Here is a 16,611-nt window from a genome sequence, read left to right as displayed (position 1 = left end):
GAACACTGGGCCCGAACTCAGGGAGGAGAGAGTGGGCTGCCTGCTTGGGGGCTCGGGGGCTCCCGTTACAGCTGTCAGCATGCTGGGTGGACATTTCAGAGATTCTGATGCTGGGAGCCCATCCCTGCTCCCATAAGTAAGCCCCCACCAACAACATGTATATAACACAGTAACAGCTCATCGGTTCATCACTAGGGACTTGGACTTTAGCCTGTCATGGGCTCCATTTCTGGGATGAATTGTGTTGTATCTCCCCAGGTAAACACACCACACACACACACACACACACACACACATACACACACACACACACACACACACACACGCACACGCACACACGCACACACACATACACACAGTTGAGAAAACGGAGATGCCCTGTGTGTCATGTGACTGCTTTTTCTGAATGATGTTCAGCCCCCCCCTCAGCTCATCCTAGAGAAATGACATCTGGGCCCTTGCCACCTTTTGAGACCGCAAAACCCCCTCCCATAATAAAAGACTGACTCCAGCTTTAGAAACGAGGCAAGTTTTAAATATGTTAGCAAAATATTAACTTTAAATATACATTATAAATAGGCCTTATAAATATAAAAACAGATTAAAGTGATAAAAAAATAAAACAATAAATTAGTCATGTCCCTCCATGGAATTGCTCACCAGCTTCTGAGGCCTTTCAAGGACTGCTTCAGCCTGTGGAAAATTCCACAACACACCACCAGAGGGAGCACCAAGCAGCAAGGACCCAAGACGGGCTTGCAGGCACTGGGGGATCTCCCATAAACCCCACCCCACGACCGTTTGCACCATAGGTTCCCATTTAAAGAGACTTTGATGACCACCCGATGTCAGAGTCCAGCCGCTGACAGGCGGAGTGGGGTGTTATACAAGGGCCCAGCTTTCCACAAAGAACGCTGACATTTGGATATATAAAGTGTCTTGCTCACAGTCACACCGAGAATTAGGGAACAAGCTCTGAGCTCTCTTCCCGTGAATTCCCAGATCAGTGTTCCTTCTAGGACACACTGCCCCTGTCCCTGTCGCAACTGCGAAGGGTGAGGTCACTGAGATGTCCAGGTATCTGTCCTGAGTGGGACATGGCGTGAGAGAGAGCACCGGACCAGACCTCTCTTTGGAACCCAGCCACAGGGAAACGAGGAAGTCTGGAGGCAACAGTTTCAAGTCATAAGAGGAGAGAACCAGCAGCCCGAGGGGTTCAACCCCACGGTGAATCAGCCTGTGTCATCAGACCCCTGAATCAATGCGAAGCCTCCGGCCCCACGTGGCCTGACCCAGCCACCCCGCTGGGACTGGAGGCTTGGAGTTTGCAATAAACTGACTATTCTTGCAGTCCTGAGTGAAAGTAGGGGACACCCAACTTCACGCCTTAAAGTGCTCTTCTGCGTGGCTCTGGACACAGGAGCAGCTTTGGAAGTCTCTGAGAGGCAACATTCGGTATCAACAGACTATATTGTCTGTCAGTGTGCCCTCAGGCTACCGGGGCACCTGGGCCCTGGGCATCCGGCCCTGGCTGCTCCTGGAGGGTCTGATTCTGCGGACTCCCTTGCGCTGGGCCCGGAGCGGGCTGTGTCTCCGGCTGCGTCTGGAGCCATCTTCCCACTCGCTGAAGACCCTCCCCACTGAGCCCATAAAGCAATGGTATCCCCAGAGGAAGCGGCAGCTGTCTATCCTAGTCTGGAAGGCACCTGGTGTTATGGTAGTGGACTGTGAGGTCCCAGAGTAGGCCTGTGTGGGCTCAGGTATCTCCAGGGGGCGGTGGAGCAGCTGGGCCATGCAGTAAACATTGTTCCTTATGCCCTGAATATTCTGCCTGGTACTCTCCAGCTCTGGAAAAGCTTGAGTCTTCAGAAATTGCTGTTTTAAAGCACCCACTTGGTGCCAGACTCTGTCCAGTGTGGTGTACACAGTGCTCAGGAAGCGAGGCTTGCTCAGTTGCCGGAGCGTGTCCTCACTGGGGAAGGCCACGGGGTGCTCTGTGCAGGCGGCTCTCAGAGTAGGTGTGTTCAGGTTTTGCAAGTGGATCTGAGGAAGGAAGAGATTGAAGAATGCATGACAGAATCTCTCAAGCACACACGGAGAAACCCGCCTTTGCTGCCTTTAAAACATGAGCTCTTGTATGATCTTCCCAACAAAGAGATGAAAAACCATCAGCAGAGATGGGCAGGAATGCCCTGGGGTGACTGTGCTTGCAGTGGATGGAGTGGGGGGTCCCTAGGTGTGGTGGGGGCTGCAGGAGCCCTGACAGGTTCACTCAGTGCTGCATCTGGGAACCTAGAACAAAGTGCCAAACCTCCCAGACAATCAAGGAATGGAGCTAGAATGACTCAGTTTCCCCTCCTGCCCCTTCCTGGTCCTCCATGTGTTCACTCTCTCACTAGTCCCTGGGATTCTCTGAGGTTCAAGGAGCCCTAAGAGCTGAGGCTTACATAGGGCTCCAAGAGTGTCGCTGTGTCCCTGGTGATGTTCGCCTGACTCTGCAGCTGGCTGAGGAGCTGTGGGGAGGCGCTGGAGCAGCGGCGCCTGGCCCATGCCGTGCTCAGGAACAGGAGACTGAGGGCCAAACCTAGGGCAGAGAAGGGCTTAGTTAGCTGACTGGTGGTGTGGTGCGTTCAGCCCCTCGTGCCTGGTCGTGCAGCCCAGGGAAGGAACTGGGTGTGCAGTAGGCACTGGGTTTTCACAGGAGCACTCACAGGGGCCACCACCTTCCACCACAAACCGAACAGGGTGAGGGAGAGGGTGGGTGCTGCAATTGCCCGGCAGCTCTTTGGGCAGAAGTTGAGTTTTAGCCCACACCATCCCTGTCCTGGACTTAGGGCACAACCAACAGACAAGATGAGTCCTCTTGTCCTAAGACTGACAGGTCAAGTCCCTGACTCCCATATATACCCTAACATTCCCTGTAGCCAGAATAGAGTGGACCAGGGGGCTGGCCCGGGGTGCAACCCCAGGGCAGCAGGTCACAGAGCCAGAAAAGGTACCTCTCTACCCATGGGGCCAACCAGTGCTGACACCCATTCTCCAGAAAGGTGAGCTAGGTGCAAGAGAAAAGCCTGTCTGCGGGGGTCACATATGCCCAGCACTGGCCCTGACCATCCTGCCTCCAACACATGAACCCCCAACACACACACACACACACACACACACACACACACACACACACACAGCAGGGATACTGGGAGCCCATGAGAAGGTTGTGGGGTGAGAGCAGGCAAGCACAGTTCCAGCTCGCCGGCCCCCACCCTCACAGGCACCGGCAGCCACGTGGTCGGAAGGGGCCCGTGGCGCAATGGCCCGGAAGGCTGCGACACCATCCTTCCCTTCCTACAAACCAACCAGCCCCCTGGGGAGGGCCAGGAGCCCAGGCGTGCCAACCACAAGTCCCCTCCCCATCTTCCCCTGGTGTGTGCAGCTACACTGCCGGTGAGGGCCCCCGCAGTGAGCGTGTCAGGTGCACGTGGGCCGGCGCCCGTGGGGGTGTGCCTGTAGACCTAGCCGAGGCTCCGCGGTGCCTGCCCTGTGCACTGGGGGGCCCTGCTCTGCAGGCGAGCCTTCGTGGGTTACGGAGGAGAGGAGGACCAGCGCCCACATTGATGGCTCTGTGTTGCCTGTCCCCCGTGTGGGTGTGGCCGCATGTGTGGCGGGATGATCTAAGGACCTCTGGCTTGGCCGACTTTCCATCTACCCCAGAGCCTGAGAATTGAATCAGAGCAAGAAGGAAGCCCTATCCCAGCCCTGGCCCCACTTCCTCACAGATCTGAAACTTCCTTTTCTGCTCATCTCCTACCTGCCTCCGGCTTCTCCGGGGTCTTCTCATTCTTTCTCCTCTTCCCTCACGCCCTGGACCCCAGCACGGTCTCTCCCACGCCTCTCTCTGGAAACCTTCCAGAGAGCCCACGTCTCCACCTGTGGGTCTGCTGGGGTCTCAGTGGACCCCTGACCTTCTAGCTCTCCCTCTCATCCGCATCCTTCACTTGATCTCCGGCTCCCGCGGGCAGGGCTGCCTACAGCAGCCAGTTGGCACAGCTGTGCCCTGGGATGGCAGAAAGGAAGGAAGTACTTACTGAGCAGGGTTCTTGGTGGAAGCTGTGTCTGCATGCTGGGTCCTGGGGACTCGGCCCGTGACTCTCGGGGGTGACACGGCTTGGCTGGGTGTCCTGCGGGCTGGCAGCCACTTTATGCCCGACGGGGCGATTGGCCAACACCTCGTGAGGTGGGTGGGGAGGGGGAGGGGGAAGGGCAGGCCTTCTGGGAACATGACCCCAAAAACCAAAGTCTCCCCAGGCGGCCAATAGGCGCCAGGCGCCATGACATGCCCGCTCCTCCTCCCGTTTTCTTCGAATTCGTTCTTCGAGGTCAGCCCCACGCCCAAGGATGATGTAAACCGCAGCCTCAGCCTTCTTGGCGTGAGCAGGTAGCATGGGGGTCCGTGTCATCTTCAGGGGCTAGTCCAGGGGTCAGAGCAGGGCTTGCAAGGTAGGCCACCTTGGTCCAGGAACCACCAACCTCACAGGACACCGAGGTTTAGGGCTAAAGGGAGCCAGACATCTTCCTCGTTGACTGCCCTTCCCAGCCTCTCGCTTGGGCTGTCGGGACATCTGTGAGCGGAAACCACCAGGCTCTGGGCACAGTGCCAGACTCGGGCCCCAAGATTGTGCCTCTAATCCCAGGGCAGCATCTTCTAGACCAACTCATTTTCATTGTCTCCATTAACTAACCCCCCCCCCCCAGCCTTCCCTATTGCAGGCCCCTCTCTGTAGACAGGATCCTTTAGGACACTTGGAGCAAGAGAAATCAGGGACCGGGTTCCAAAACTTCTGTGTGGTGAGTCACTCAGCCACTTTCAACCTCACCTGAGAAATGGAGAGAGAAAAGCGCTCCTTGGTTCACCTCACAAGGTTACCGCCTACACGGACATAAAAGGCAAAAGAGCCTTTGAAGGAAAAAGAAAAGATGCAACTTGAATTCCAAGTACTGGTTTTCGGGGGACGGGATGGAGGGGGGCGGGGAAGGCGGGGAAGCTGTGAACTCAGAGGGGAAGCTGGAAGGGTGGAGGGGCTGTGACAGTTGGACACAGGTTTCACTTTCTCTGAAAGATAGCGGTCCATCATGGGTGGGTCTTCTGCTTCTCATCACTGACTGAAAGTCATGACTTGTGGCTCCGGAGACAGTGTTTCCTAGTCTGTCTACTTCTTTACTGTGGTAAACTGAGGCCCAGGCTGACCCAGATCCACAGGCGGTGCTTGGAAGCCCCAGCGTGTCTGCCAAGCTAGACTGAGCATCCTTAGTCTGTAACCTCAGGAACCAGAGGTACCTGCCCTCATATATTCATTCAACAAACCTACCGCCCCACTCCCTATCCAGGAGGCAGCTGTGCCCGTACCCACCCGTTCTCTGCACCCAGCAAAGTGTTCCCCTTGCTGGCAACCCACCAGTGCAGCCTAGCCTAGATCCTTCTCCTGAGGTCTTCATTTCCTCCTACTGAATTTCTCACCTCTGCCCACCCCAGGGTGCTGTTCCCTAGGGCCCTGGCCAGGGATCCTTCTGCATTTCATATCCGTGATGTCATCCTGGGGCAGTCCCTATACCCCTACAGTCAAGCGCTCACTGTGACAAGGAGACAGAGGGAAGCTCCGAGCGAGCAGCCCCAGACCTGGGTGGAGAGTGCTCCCAAAGTGGGACCCTCATGTTGGCAAGAGACCCTCCTTCACCTCGGGTGTCTCCTTCCCCGCTCCCACGGACCATACACTCCCTCCTCGGTTTAGAACAAAGGTGCGAGGGATGAGTTGCCCTGCTGGAGGGCACCTGCACGGTTGAGAGGTGTCCAGAGCTGGATGGGTGGTACACATTTGTAATCTCTATTTCTCTAGCAGCTGAGACAGGGTTGTACATCAGAGGCCAGCCTGGGATAGATGAGGAGACAGATCTGAAAACAAAACCAGGAGCTGGGCATACAGTCCTAGCACATGGGAGGTGGAAGCTCACCTGCTACAAGTTCGAAGCCAGCAGGGAGACTCTATCTCAAACAAACAAACAAACAAACAAAAAAACAAATAAAAGTCAAAGGGGCCAGTGGGACAACCTAGGCCAGCGCCCAGCCTTGGCGCGTAACACCCTGAGGGTTTCCTACTGCTGGAGAAAAGGAGAGGGCGGAAGGAAGAACACGCATCTATTTCATCTATTTACCTGGGGTCTAAAGGCGTGTCTTAGCTCGGGGGCCAGAGAGTGTGCTGTACAGACCACTGGGACTAAGGTCATCAAGAGCAAGGCTTGAGTGCACATTCACTTCCTGGAACTGTCAGGATGAGAGGCAGCAGGCCCACGAGGACCGATTGCAGGGTCCTCTTCCCAAAGACACCAGACTCTAAGGAAGCCTCAGACCCTTCTAAAATTAATGTAGCGTATGCATGGAACCTTCCCAGGGCCTCCTGGGGACAGAAACCTTCCCTAGATGACAGGTCTGTGCATTAATGATAGAACACGTGCACATGCCGCTTACAGAGGAACCCATCTCTGCCCGGCTTCTATTTCCGCACACACTTAATGAGCCCTCTGATGTGGGGACCTACTGTGTCACAAGCTGTGCAGCCTCGGCAACAAGGACACACAGTGTACCTCCTCCCGTTGTGCAGGCTAGACATTTGGGTAAGCTGTCTCTGGGACTGGCTCCTCCCAGGCCCCTGTCCTTAGCTGCTGAGGTAGATCCTCCCTTAGCTGCTCATTTACTCAGGCCAGTTCTCGCCTGTGTATCCCAGGCCGACCTCCAGCTCACGCTGGGCTCGCTGGAATGTGCTTACCCACATGGCTGCTTCTTGGCTTGTAGGTGGACAAATTTCCACTGTGTCTTTACACAGCCATCCACCGCTTCTGCGTTTTCTTTCTTTCTTTTTTCTTCTTTCAGAGACAGAGTTTCTCTGTGTAGCCCTGGCTGTCCTGGAGCTCACTCTGTAGACCAGGCTGGCCTCGAACTCAGAGATCTGCCTGCTTCTGCCTCCCATGTGCTGGGATTAAAGGCATCCACCACAACCACCACCACCCAGTTATCCTGAACTCTTTGTATGTGATACGTGCGTGCATGCGTGTGTGTGTGTGTGTGTGTGTGTGTGTGCATGCACTCCTGTCTGTACATGCAGAGGTCAGAGGTCAGAATTAAACAGAGTAAAGTGTCTTCCTCTATTACTCTACGTTTGCATAAAGAGTGTGCATGTATGTGTGTTGTGTGTGAATATATGTGTATATGCATCTAAATATGGTACACATGGCATGTGTGTATACATAGGCTATGGGGGTATGTATACGTATGTGTGTGTATATGTATATGGATGTGTGGTGGATGTGGATGTGTATATATGGTGTGTGTGTGTTTATATGGCATGTTTGTGATAGAGGTGGTGTGTATTATGGTACATAATGGTCCATATGGTACATGTATTATGGTATGTATATGGGGTGGGGGGTATGTGTGCATAATGTGTGTGTATATTGTGGATGTGTGTATATGGTGTGTGTGTATGTGTTCATATGGCATGTGTGTGATGGGGGTGGTGTGTGGATGTGTATGTATATATGGTATCTATATATGGTGCATATGGTGCATGTATTACGGTATGTGTATATACATGGAGTGTGGGGAGTATGTGTGTATAATGTGTGTATGTGTTCATATGGCATGTGTGGGATGGGGTGGTGTGTGGATGTGTGTGTATATATGGTATCTATATATGGTGCATATGGTGCATGTATTACGGTATGTGTATATACATGGAGTGTGGGGAGTATGTGTGTATAATGTGTGTGTATATGGTGTGTGTGATGGATGTGGATGTGTGTATATGGTTGTGTGTTTGATGTGCGTGGTAGATGTGGATGTGCGTATAGTGTGTGTGTGGGGGGGTGTTTTCACATGGTATGTGTGGTGGAGGTGGATGCATGTGTATGTGTGTGTAACCAGAGAACACCACGCAGCCTGCTCTGTCATTCTGTCTCATCCCTTGAGATGGGATCTGTCACTGCTCTGGAGCTAGGCTAGCAGTTGAGAGCCCTAGGTCCTTCCTGCTCCAGTCCTTACTCGGTGCTGGGCTTGCAGGCCTTCATGACCACACCTGACTTTTCTCACGGGTTCTGAGGATTTGAACTTAGGTCCTCAGTCTTGCACAGCAAACCCTTTCCTGATAGAGCCACTTTCTTCCTGCATGCTCATTTCTGTCCTGATCTGGTCGCAGTGACTCAGAGCTCACCCGGCATCTTTGGCTTGCCCCTGCAGTCGCAACTGAGAGGCCGTGAGCTGGGATTGTACATTCTGACTTGGGGAACGGGCTCCAGCCCATAACAGATTGCAAGAGCAGGCAGGGTTGCCCGTGGGGACAGGAATGGAGGGTGTTATACGCAGGGGCAGTGGGAGTGGCCCAGAGGATGAGGGCCTGCCTCGCTACCACCCAGGCAAAGCGTGAGGGAAGATGCGTCAGCGATTCTGGTGAGGTCAGTGCCCAGTGACGTCCTTGTCGCCAGCAGGAAGGGCTTGCAACAGTCAGTATAAATAGGATCTCAACCACAGGGCCCGGGCTGTCCCCTCTTCCTGGGCCACGTCAACCAGGTCCGCGTGATGTGGAGAGGAAGAGAGGGTGGGTTTGTTTCCTCAGAACTGCTATCTCCCAGCCTTTCCGGCCCACCCTCCGCTGAGAGGGCCCTGCCCCTTTAATAGCACGGACTGGATCTGCCACGGCTTGAGTCGTCCCCACTGTGGCAGAGGTGGGCACTGATTCAAGGTTCAGCCTCTGCTGCCTGTGAGCCTGATGTTTTCCACCCAGTCACAGCATCTCCCAGGGCCTCAATTTCTCTTCTCTGTAAACCTCAATGGCACAATTAAATGAGGAGCACCAACAATCCAATTAGGCCGGCGTGGACGTGATAGCACAGGCCTGTGGTCCCGGCTTTTGGGAGGCAGAAACAGAAGGATCAGGAGTTGAGGTTGATCAACCTCAGCTCACAGTGGGATCAAGGTGATGTGTGGTACAGGAGCTCCTGAAGAAGAAACAAGAGGCCCTGGGAGCCAGGCAGGGCGGTGACCTGGGCAGTGCCCTGGGGAAGAGCTGGTTGCACAGCACAGGCCTCAGCGCCACCTTCAGACCCTACACTATGTCAGGCGTGGTGCCAGAGGCTTGGAATCCAAGCACCGGGAGGTAGAAAACTCAGGGCTAGGGTCAGGGTCAGGGTCAGGATTAGGGTCAGGGTCAGGATTAGGGTTAGGAGCCAGCCTACCTGGTTAGGGTTAGGGTTACCATTAGGGTTAGAGTTAGGGTTAGAGTCAGAGTCAAGGTTAGTGTTAGGAGCCAACCTAACTGGTGAGCTCTGGGCTATTGAGAGACTCTGCCTCAAAGAAGGTTGATTGCCTTCCTAAGGATGCCGCCCAAGGCTGTCTCCAGCCTCCACACGCACATGCATAGACATACATATGCGCACAGACACAGACACACTCATAAACACGTGCACACACCCTGGACAAAGGGTTTGATCAGACATTTCCTCCTGAAGAAAAAATGCAGGAAGTAGGTGTCGGAAGCACACACCTTTATTCCCAGCACTCAGAGACAGATGCAGGCAGATCTCTGTGAGCTCGAGGCTAGCCTGCTCTATAGAGTGAGTTCCACAATAGCCAAAGCTATGTAGAAAAACCCTGTGTCAAAAAAATAGAGAGAAAGAAGTGTAGGGAAGATTGCTCAATACCATGAGGTACCGTGGAGGCACAGAGCCACACTACTCTGTTCAGGGCGGAGTCAGAGACAGACAGTAACAGGTGAGCTGAGGACACAGAGACACTAGAAGCCTCTGTAGAGCAGGCAGGAGTGCAAGGCACTGCCCGGGAAGCAGTTTGAGAAACACAGAGAGTACACCTGTCCTGTTCACTCCTAAACTCTGGCCCCAGACACACCCAAAGACACCCTTTAGTTGTTTTTCTGAGATAAGCCCTTCCTCTGTACCATAGGCTAGTCCTTCCTCTGTACCATAGGCTAGCCCTTCCTCTGTACCATAGACTAGTCCTCACTCTGTGCCATAGACTAATCTGCAGTTCACTATATAATCAAGGTTGGCCTCAAACTCACGGCAATCGTTCTGCCTTAGCCTTCCAAACACTAGGATTGATTCTAGGTGTGCACCACCCCATCAGACAAACAAGACAAAGCCTGTTAACACTGTGTGGTGATGCTCACACAGGAAGTCAGGATAGATGGCAGAGTGGTACCAGGTCTAGGACCCAGGACGGGAGTGACTGTCAGCGGAGGGATGACAGGACGATGCTAGAGCGGGTAGTAGAGATGGCTTCATAGCCCCGATGGAGGGGAAGGCGCAGAGCTCTGTACATCGGATGATATAATTTTTTTTATCGGCTGTATCTGATTTTTCTTTAAGTGTAGCGAGTGGTCCAGGCACCTCCTGAGATACCTAGTGTCACTCAAGGGCCCAGCCTGACCCTTAGTGGGCACTCGGTAAACTCGTACCTTGCAGTTCCTGGGGTAGACAAAGGCACACATTTGTTTATGTCACTGCGTGGCTTTAGGGTGGTTGGGAAAGGCAGGGTTACGTAAGCCCAGTGAGCAAGGACATGCCGGGTCAGAGAGGTCGTGGGGCCCAGAGAGCACTTGTTGTCTAGTTGCCAAGGGGTCTTCCTGGGACCTGGCCTGCCAAGAGCTGTGTTCTGTGTTGAGTCACTGACCCCCTCCAGGGCTCTGAGGCCTGACTCAGAGGAGAGGGGACTGGAGATTCTCTCAGATCTGTGACTCTCTGTCCCCGCCACCCAGACTGGTGAGCCACCCGCCCCAGAGCCTATGACTAGACCTGCCTCAGGGAAACCCAGACTGAGGGAAGTCCTGGGGACAATGACAATAGGCAGACTGACAGGCTGGCAACAGAGCAGAGGCTGCCAGCAGTCTCCTGACTGCTTGCCCCCAGTCACCCCAGCACCCACGATGGGCCCAGGTTGTACCTGTGAGGTGAGAGGCAGAGCCCTGACCCCAGAGCTATGCCACTTCAAGGGAAACACCATGTCGTACAGCAACATGGTAGGAGTTCAGCTGTGTCCCCACTCTTCTTGTAATGACAACAGAATACGCAGCCTGTTTTTGAGACAGGGTCTTATGTATCCCAGACTGGCCTTGAGCTACTATGTAGTTGTCTCATCCCCCTGCCTCCACTACTACACGCAAAGGCCTAAAGTGTGGGGATTGGAATCCAGGCCTTCCTGCATGCTTGGTAAGCACTCCTACCAGTCGATCTACCTATTTTGAAATATCAGATTCTTTCCTAAAATGTTTGGGTTCCCCGGCCCCAATAAACTGGGTAGGTTTTTAGATTTTTCATGTGCCAGGCTTTGCATTACACGTTCACGAACGGCACACCACTGGATCCTCATAAAGACTTTAGGAGCCAGTTCTATTTTGCAGATGGAGAAACTGGGGCATAGAAGGCAAACTCCTAGAAGGAGGAAATGCAGGCTGGAATCCAGACAGCCTTCCTAAGCCAAGAGACCCACCAACACGGTCAATGGATTGTCCAGAACGGATGTTGCCAAGTGGCTCAGGGAAAGCAAAATGACAGCGTCTCCCCGGGGGAGGAATGGGTATCGTGCTGAGCTGGGCTGCATGGCCCAGAACCAGGTGGGTCCTGAGTGTCTGATGGGGTGTTGAGAAAACAGGGTGCGGGGTGCTCCCATTGCAGACGGGGGGAGGGGGTGCAGTGGGTGCAGCAGGTGCTGGAGAAACATCAAGGAACATCTGCACAGCCATCCAGATGTGGCCATCCGTAGAAGCTGCAGCACAGGGGACTCATGGCTCCCAGCCCGCAGAACCCAGGCATTCTCTCCTGGCACACATGTACCAGGTCTGTGGCCAGGCCTCCAGAAGGACAGTGTCCGGGCTGCCAGTCAGAGCAGCTGATCTCAGGCAGGCCAGCTGGCTCTTAGGTCCCTTTCCCAAGGAATCAGGTTTCTGTCACCCTTGTCACGCCGGAACACATGATCTGGCTTCTGGGCAGCTTTGAAAACATGCTGACTTTTCCTTGACTTTTCTTTTTCCTTTTCTTCTTCTTCTTTTTTTTTTTTTATATAGCATGTTCAAAAATTTGCTTTTTTGACTACTCTAGATTGCAACACTTTCCAGGAAAAGTAACTGAAAGGGAAAAAAAAAAAACGTGCCACACGTCCCCTCCCTAGTAAAGTTCACTTGGGCACTCGTTCCACAAAAGCGGGACCTGCTTGCCTCACAACAGGAGCGTGTGCACATGCATGTGGAGGCTAGACATGTCCAGTGTCTTAAGTCACTCTCCACTCTATGTATGTATGTATGTATATATGTATGTATGTATGTATGTATGTATGCATGCATGCATATATTGACACAGTCTCTCTTTGAACTCGGGTCACCAGTTTGACTGGACTGACTGTCCAGCAAGCTCTGGGGAATCTGTCTGTCTCCGCCTTCAACACTAGGCTACAGACCTGCCCCCCAGTCCCCAACTTTTGCCTGAGTTTTGAATTCAGATCCTCATGCATGTAGAGCAGGCTCATTACTGCCTCTTTACATTTAGGAGTTGAGTGTCAGAGACAGACAAACAAGAAAGAAGAGTCACGGCTGGGTGTGGTGACACGCGCCTTTACTCCCAGCACTCAGGAGGCAGAGGCAGATGGAGCTCTGTATTCGAGGCCAGCCAGGTCTACTGAGTGAGTTCTAGAACAGCCAGGGCTACACAGAGAAACACTGTCTTAAACACACACACACACACACACACACACACACACACACGCACGCACACACACACGCACGCACGCACACACGCGAGGAAGATGTGGGAAGGGGAGGGTCTCCTAGGCCGATCAGCAAGTCCACTGAGAAAATGTCTTGGGAGAGGGCTGTGAAAAGCGGTGGAGTCCCCAAAGAAACCCCACATGATTACACTGACCCAGAAAAGAAGCTCACCCTGCACTCCAAGGAGAGGCCATCAAAGCCCACTGTTTCCAAGTGCCTCCTGGTGGCCACCATTCAATGGACCGAGGGTGTTGAGGGAGTTCCTGGTCACTTTGTTCTAGAATGAACTTAAAATCTAGAATGAACCACCTTACTCAGACTATGAGTGTAAGAGACCAGAGTGGACAACTCCCAACTTTATTTAAAAGATAATGAACAAACAAAATGTGGCATGCTGTACAATGGAGATTGACACCCATGAGGACGGCATACTGACATGCCCCAATGCGGAGGACACTCAGGAACAGTAAGTGGGGACTGGAGAGATGGCTCAGTGGTTAGAGCACTGACTGTTCTTCCAGAAGACCCAGGTTCAATTCCCAGCACCCACATAGCAGGTCACAACTGTCTGTAACTCCAAAACCTGACACGTTCACACTGAGATACATCAGGCAAAAACAACAATGTACATTAGAAAAAGAACACTTAGCTAAGTGGAAGCAAGGATACAAGCCACACTTTGGTTGTATGGTTCCATCAATACAAAGCACAGAGGGCAATGCAGAGAGAGACTACAGACCGGTTGTGGGCGGGGCAGAGAAGAAAGGGAGTGGCCTGGCTGCTGATATTGCAGGACCTCCAAACAAGAACCTGTCTCAAGAAAGACAAAAAAAGGTTAAATTATGCAAATGTTATCTCTATTTAAAAATTGGGGAAGAGACTGGAGAGATGGCTCAGCAGTTAAGAGAACTTGGGACCCAAATTCAGTTGCCAGCATCCACACAGAGATTCTCAGTCAGTGAATTCTAATGCCAGTCCCTGGGGGATGTGAAGGCCTCTTCTGACATCTGTAGGCACTGCACATAAGTAGTGCACATACATACGTACATGCATGCATGTATGCATACTTATAAAAATAGAATAAACAACTTTTTTTTTAAAGTTAGGGACCATGGAGTTGGCCGTGGGTAGTGTTTGCAGTACCAGCATGACGTCCTAAGGTCGATCCCCAGCACATCAAAGCTGAGCACGATGGTGGCCATCTGAAGCCCGAGGCCTGGGGCGTGTCCCCTGGGCTCACTGGTCAGCCAGCTCAGCAGGGACAGGGAGCTCTAGATTCAGTGAAAGACCCCACCTCAAAAATGTGGTGGCAAGCCACAAAGGAAGACCTCTGACCTTGACCTCTGTCCCCCACAGAGACGTGCAACCCTGCACCCACGTACACACATGCACATGCAAGCATGCACCACACACACACACACACACACACACACCAAGAGAGAAACTAAGGACCAGCTTAAAAGCACAGCAAGAGGGTGGGGTGTAACTCAGCATGTGAGAGGCCCTGGGTTTGTCTTCAATATGGAAGAGAGGAAGGAAAGAGGGAGGGAGGGAGGGAGGGAGGGAGGGAAGGAGGGAGACACTCAGCCACCTCAGGAAAGTCAAGAGGTCTCCAAGGTTGCACACGTGAGTGGGAGACCCAGTCTTCCTAAGGAGAAGGAACTCAGCTGTGGGGCCATGTTCCACAGGGGACATGCTGGGGACAACTCGCAGGTGCAGTGATAGGACAGGGAAACTCTGGCACTAGTCCCAGGAGACCAGAAAGAAGAACACTCAGAAGGGGCAGTGATGTGATGGGGGAGGGGCAGGGGCTGGAGAGAGGGTGACATTTTGGATTCTAGGCAGAAAGCCACACAGGCTCGCTCGCTTTGGGGCAGCAGGCAAGGAGACAGTGGGGGAGATGGGGGCAACAAGGAGAGCTGGGGTGGGCAGGAGAGCAAGAGGCCAGCTCTTCCTTGGGAGTACAGGGTAGGGCAGAGGGCACATGTGACCATGTAAGCATCAAAGAGCTCCCCAGTACACACACACACACACACACACACACACACACACACTCACACACACACACTCTCGCATACACTCACATACACATTCATACACACATGCACTCACACACACACTTATACACACACTCACATACACATCCGCACGCACACATACATGTACTCACACACACTTATATATACACACACACATACACATGCACTCACATACACATTCGCACACACACATGCACTCACACACACATACACACACACATATACTCATATACATACACACACAGGCACTCACACACATACTCACACACACTTGCACATACATACACACATATACACACACAGTACCCACATCCACACGATGCCACAACTAACCCCCTAAAAAGAAGTTCTGGGCACCCCTAGAACTGGCATTCGTGGCTCAGAACAACACCAGGATCCTCTTGGGAAAGTGACACAGACGGGGGCCATTGCTCAATATCCACTCTATCTAGCTCAGGGTCAGGGAGGAGACAGGGCCAGACCGCGCGTGCCTGCCCACACAACTACGGTCACCAGCAGCCGACGCCCGGCCACCAACACAGACAGCAGGGATTACAAGGGGTCTTGAAAAATCTTTCCCATCCTTCAGGGCTCAGCCTAAAGTCAGTCTCAGCCCCACCCCACCCGGCCTGGACCCTTTTAGAATTCTACTTTGTTTTCTACTTTGTTATCCCTGTGGGGGTAACCTTAAATAAGACACTCTGGGCTTCGTTTCCACGTATGCAAAGTGAGGACAAGACCGGCTCTCCTGTGAATCAATAGCACCCCCCCCCCTTAACAGCCCTTCCCCATAGAGGCAGGCACTGGGGTCAGCGAGAGAAGCGGCTTCCCCTGGGTTGTGCAGTGCTAGCGGCAGGCAAGCCTACCTCCTGCTCCTGCCTCCTGCCCCAGCAGCGCCCATAGCCTGGGCCCCTCCAGTGCAGGCCGCCCGCCCCCAAGCCTGGGCGTACACCAGTCCCTCATTACAGGAGACAGGACTTCTCCATCCCGCTCCCAACCACAGATAAACTCCAAAGAAACGCTTCCTCCCAGGGTCCCAGAAGGAACTGATTCCGGCACATGGGGAAACTGAGGCTGAAGAAAAGGCAGAGCCAAGGCCCCTCACTCACCGTGCGGGGTTGTGCTCTAGGCTCATCTGACCTGCATGCAACCTGAGGCTCTCGCCTTGGGAGTCCCCTGAGCCAGGCGGGCACACTGCCAGAAGCCTGCCTGTGTGGTGGCTTTTCTAGGGAGTCACTATGACCTGGGTACACAGAAGTCACACCCTTCTTCCCCGTCCTGATCATGGGCGGGTCTGAACTGAAGGTACCTGATAACCTCCCAGGGCAAGTGTGGGGCCCTGGGCGCTGCAATGGAGTGCTGGTCTTACTGAGCAGGAGGCCCCATGACAGAAACATCCAGGCCCAGATGTGCCCAGGCATACAGCAGTAGGACAAGGGCTCCAAGCAGGCTCAGGGTCCCTGTCAGTCTGCATAGCCCTGCACCTCAGCAGCCAAAGGCCTGGCCACCATTCCAAGTGTCATAGACTGTGTGACTTCTCCACAAGAGGGCCATAAGAATTCAGACAAGGCCCATAGGGATGCAGACAGTAGCCTTGGAGAAAGGCATGTTGAGACCTGGATAGGCCCCCCAGTATCCAGCCTGTGGACTCTTAGGTCTGCAAGTAACTAGGAACGAAAGACACTCCACTTTGGAGATGAACAGCCTTGGTTGGGAACCACATGACTCAGTCACAAATGTGCCGGAGGCTTCAGTTC

At 53.4% G+C, this 16,611-nt stretch overlaps 1 protein-coding gene across 3 annotated transcripts; it reads right to left on the bottom strand.

Annotated features, from left to right (window-relative positions):
• Positions 1–513: 513 nt before the first annotated feature.
• On the bottom strand, positions 514–16,401 carry Osm (oncostatin M). 3 transcript variants are annotated; one of them, XM_052198875.1, is made up of 5 exons: positions 15,964–16,401; positions 4,872–5,944; positions 4,083–4,616; positions 2,448–2,584; positions 514–2,043 (listed from the first exon to the last, which is right to left on the bottom strand). In XM_052198875.1, the coding sequence occupies exons 3-5, from the start codon at positions 4,114–4,116 to the stop codon at positions 1,495–1,497; spliced, it is 720 nt and encodes a 239-aa protein (XP_052054835.1). In that variant the 5' UTR covers positions 4,117–4,616; positions 4,872–5,944; positions 15,964–16,401; the 3' UTR covers positions 514–1,494. The 3 variants fall into 3 exon arrangements, with proteins under 3 accessions (XP_052054835.1, XP_052054834.1, XP_052054836.1); XM_052198874.1 differs by lacking the exon at positions 4,872–5,944 and having other exon boundaries at positions 4,083–4,871; XM_052198876.1 differs by lacking the exon at positions 4,872–5,944.
• Between the last annotated feature and the right edge of the window lie 210 nt (positions 16,402–16,611).

This window comes from Apodemus sylvaticus, chromosome 11 (genome assembly GCF_947179515.1).
Source record: "Apodemus sylvaticus chromosome 11, mApoSyl1.1, whole genome shotgun sequence".
Classification (NCBI taxonomy): Eukaryota; Metazoa; Chordata; class Mammalia; order Rodentia; family Muridae; genus Apodemus; species Apodemus sylvaticus.
The sequence above is the reverse complement of the archived record's forward strand: the minus strand, read 5'-3'. Positions and strand labels throughout refer to the sequence as shown.

Coding starts and splice junctions, on each gene's coding strand:
- Osm (XM_052198875.1), bottom strand. CDS start 4,116: ATGCAGACACAGCTTCCACCAAGAACCCTGCTCA. Junction 2,585..4,082: donor TCCACCAAGAACCCTGCTCA/GTAAGTACTTCC, acceptor TCTCTGCCCTAG/GTTTGGCCCTCAGTCTCCTG. Junction 2,044..2,447: donor CGACACTCTTGGAGCCCTAT/GTAAGCCTCAGC, acceptor TTCCTTCCTCAG/ATCCACTTGCAAAACCTGAA.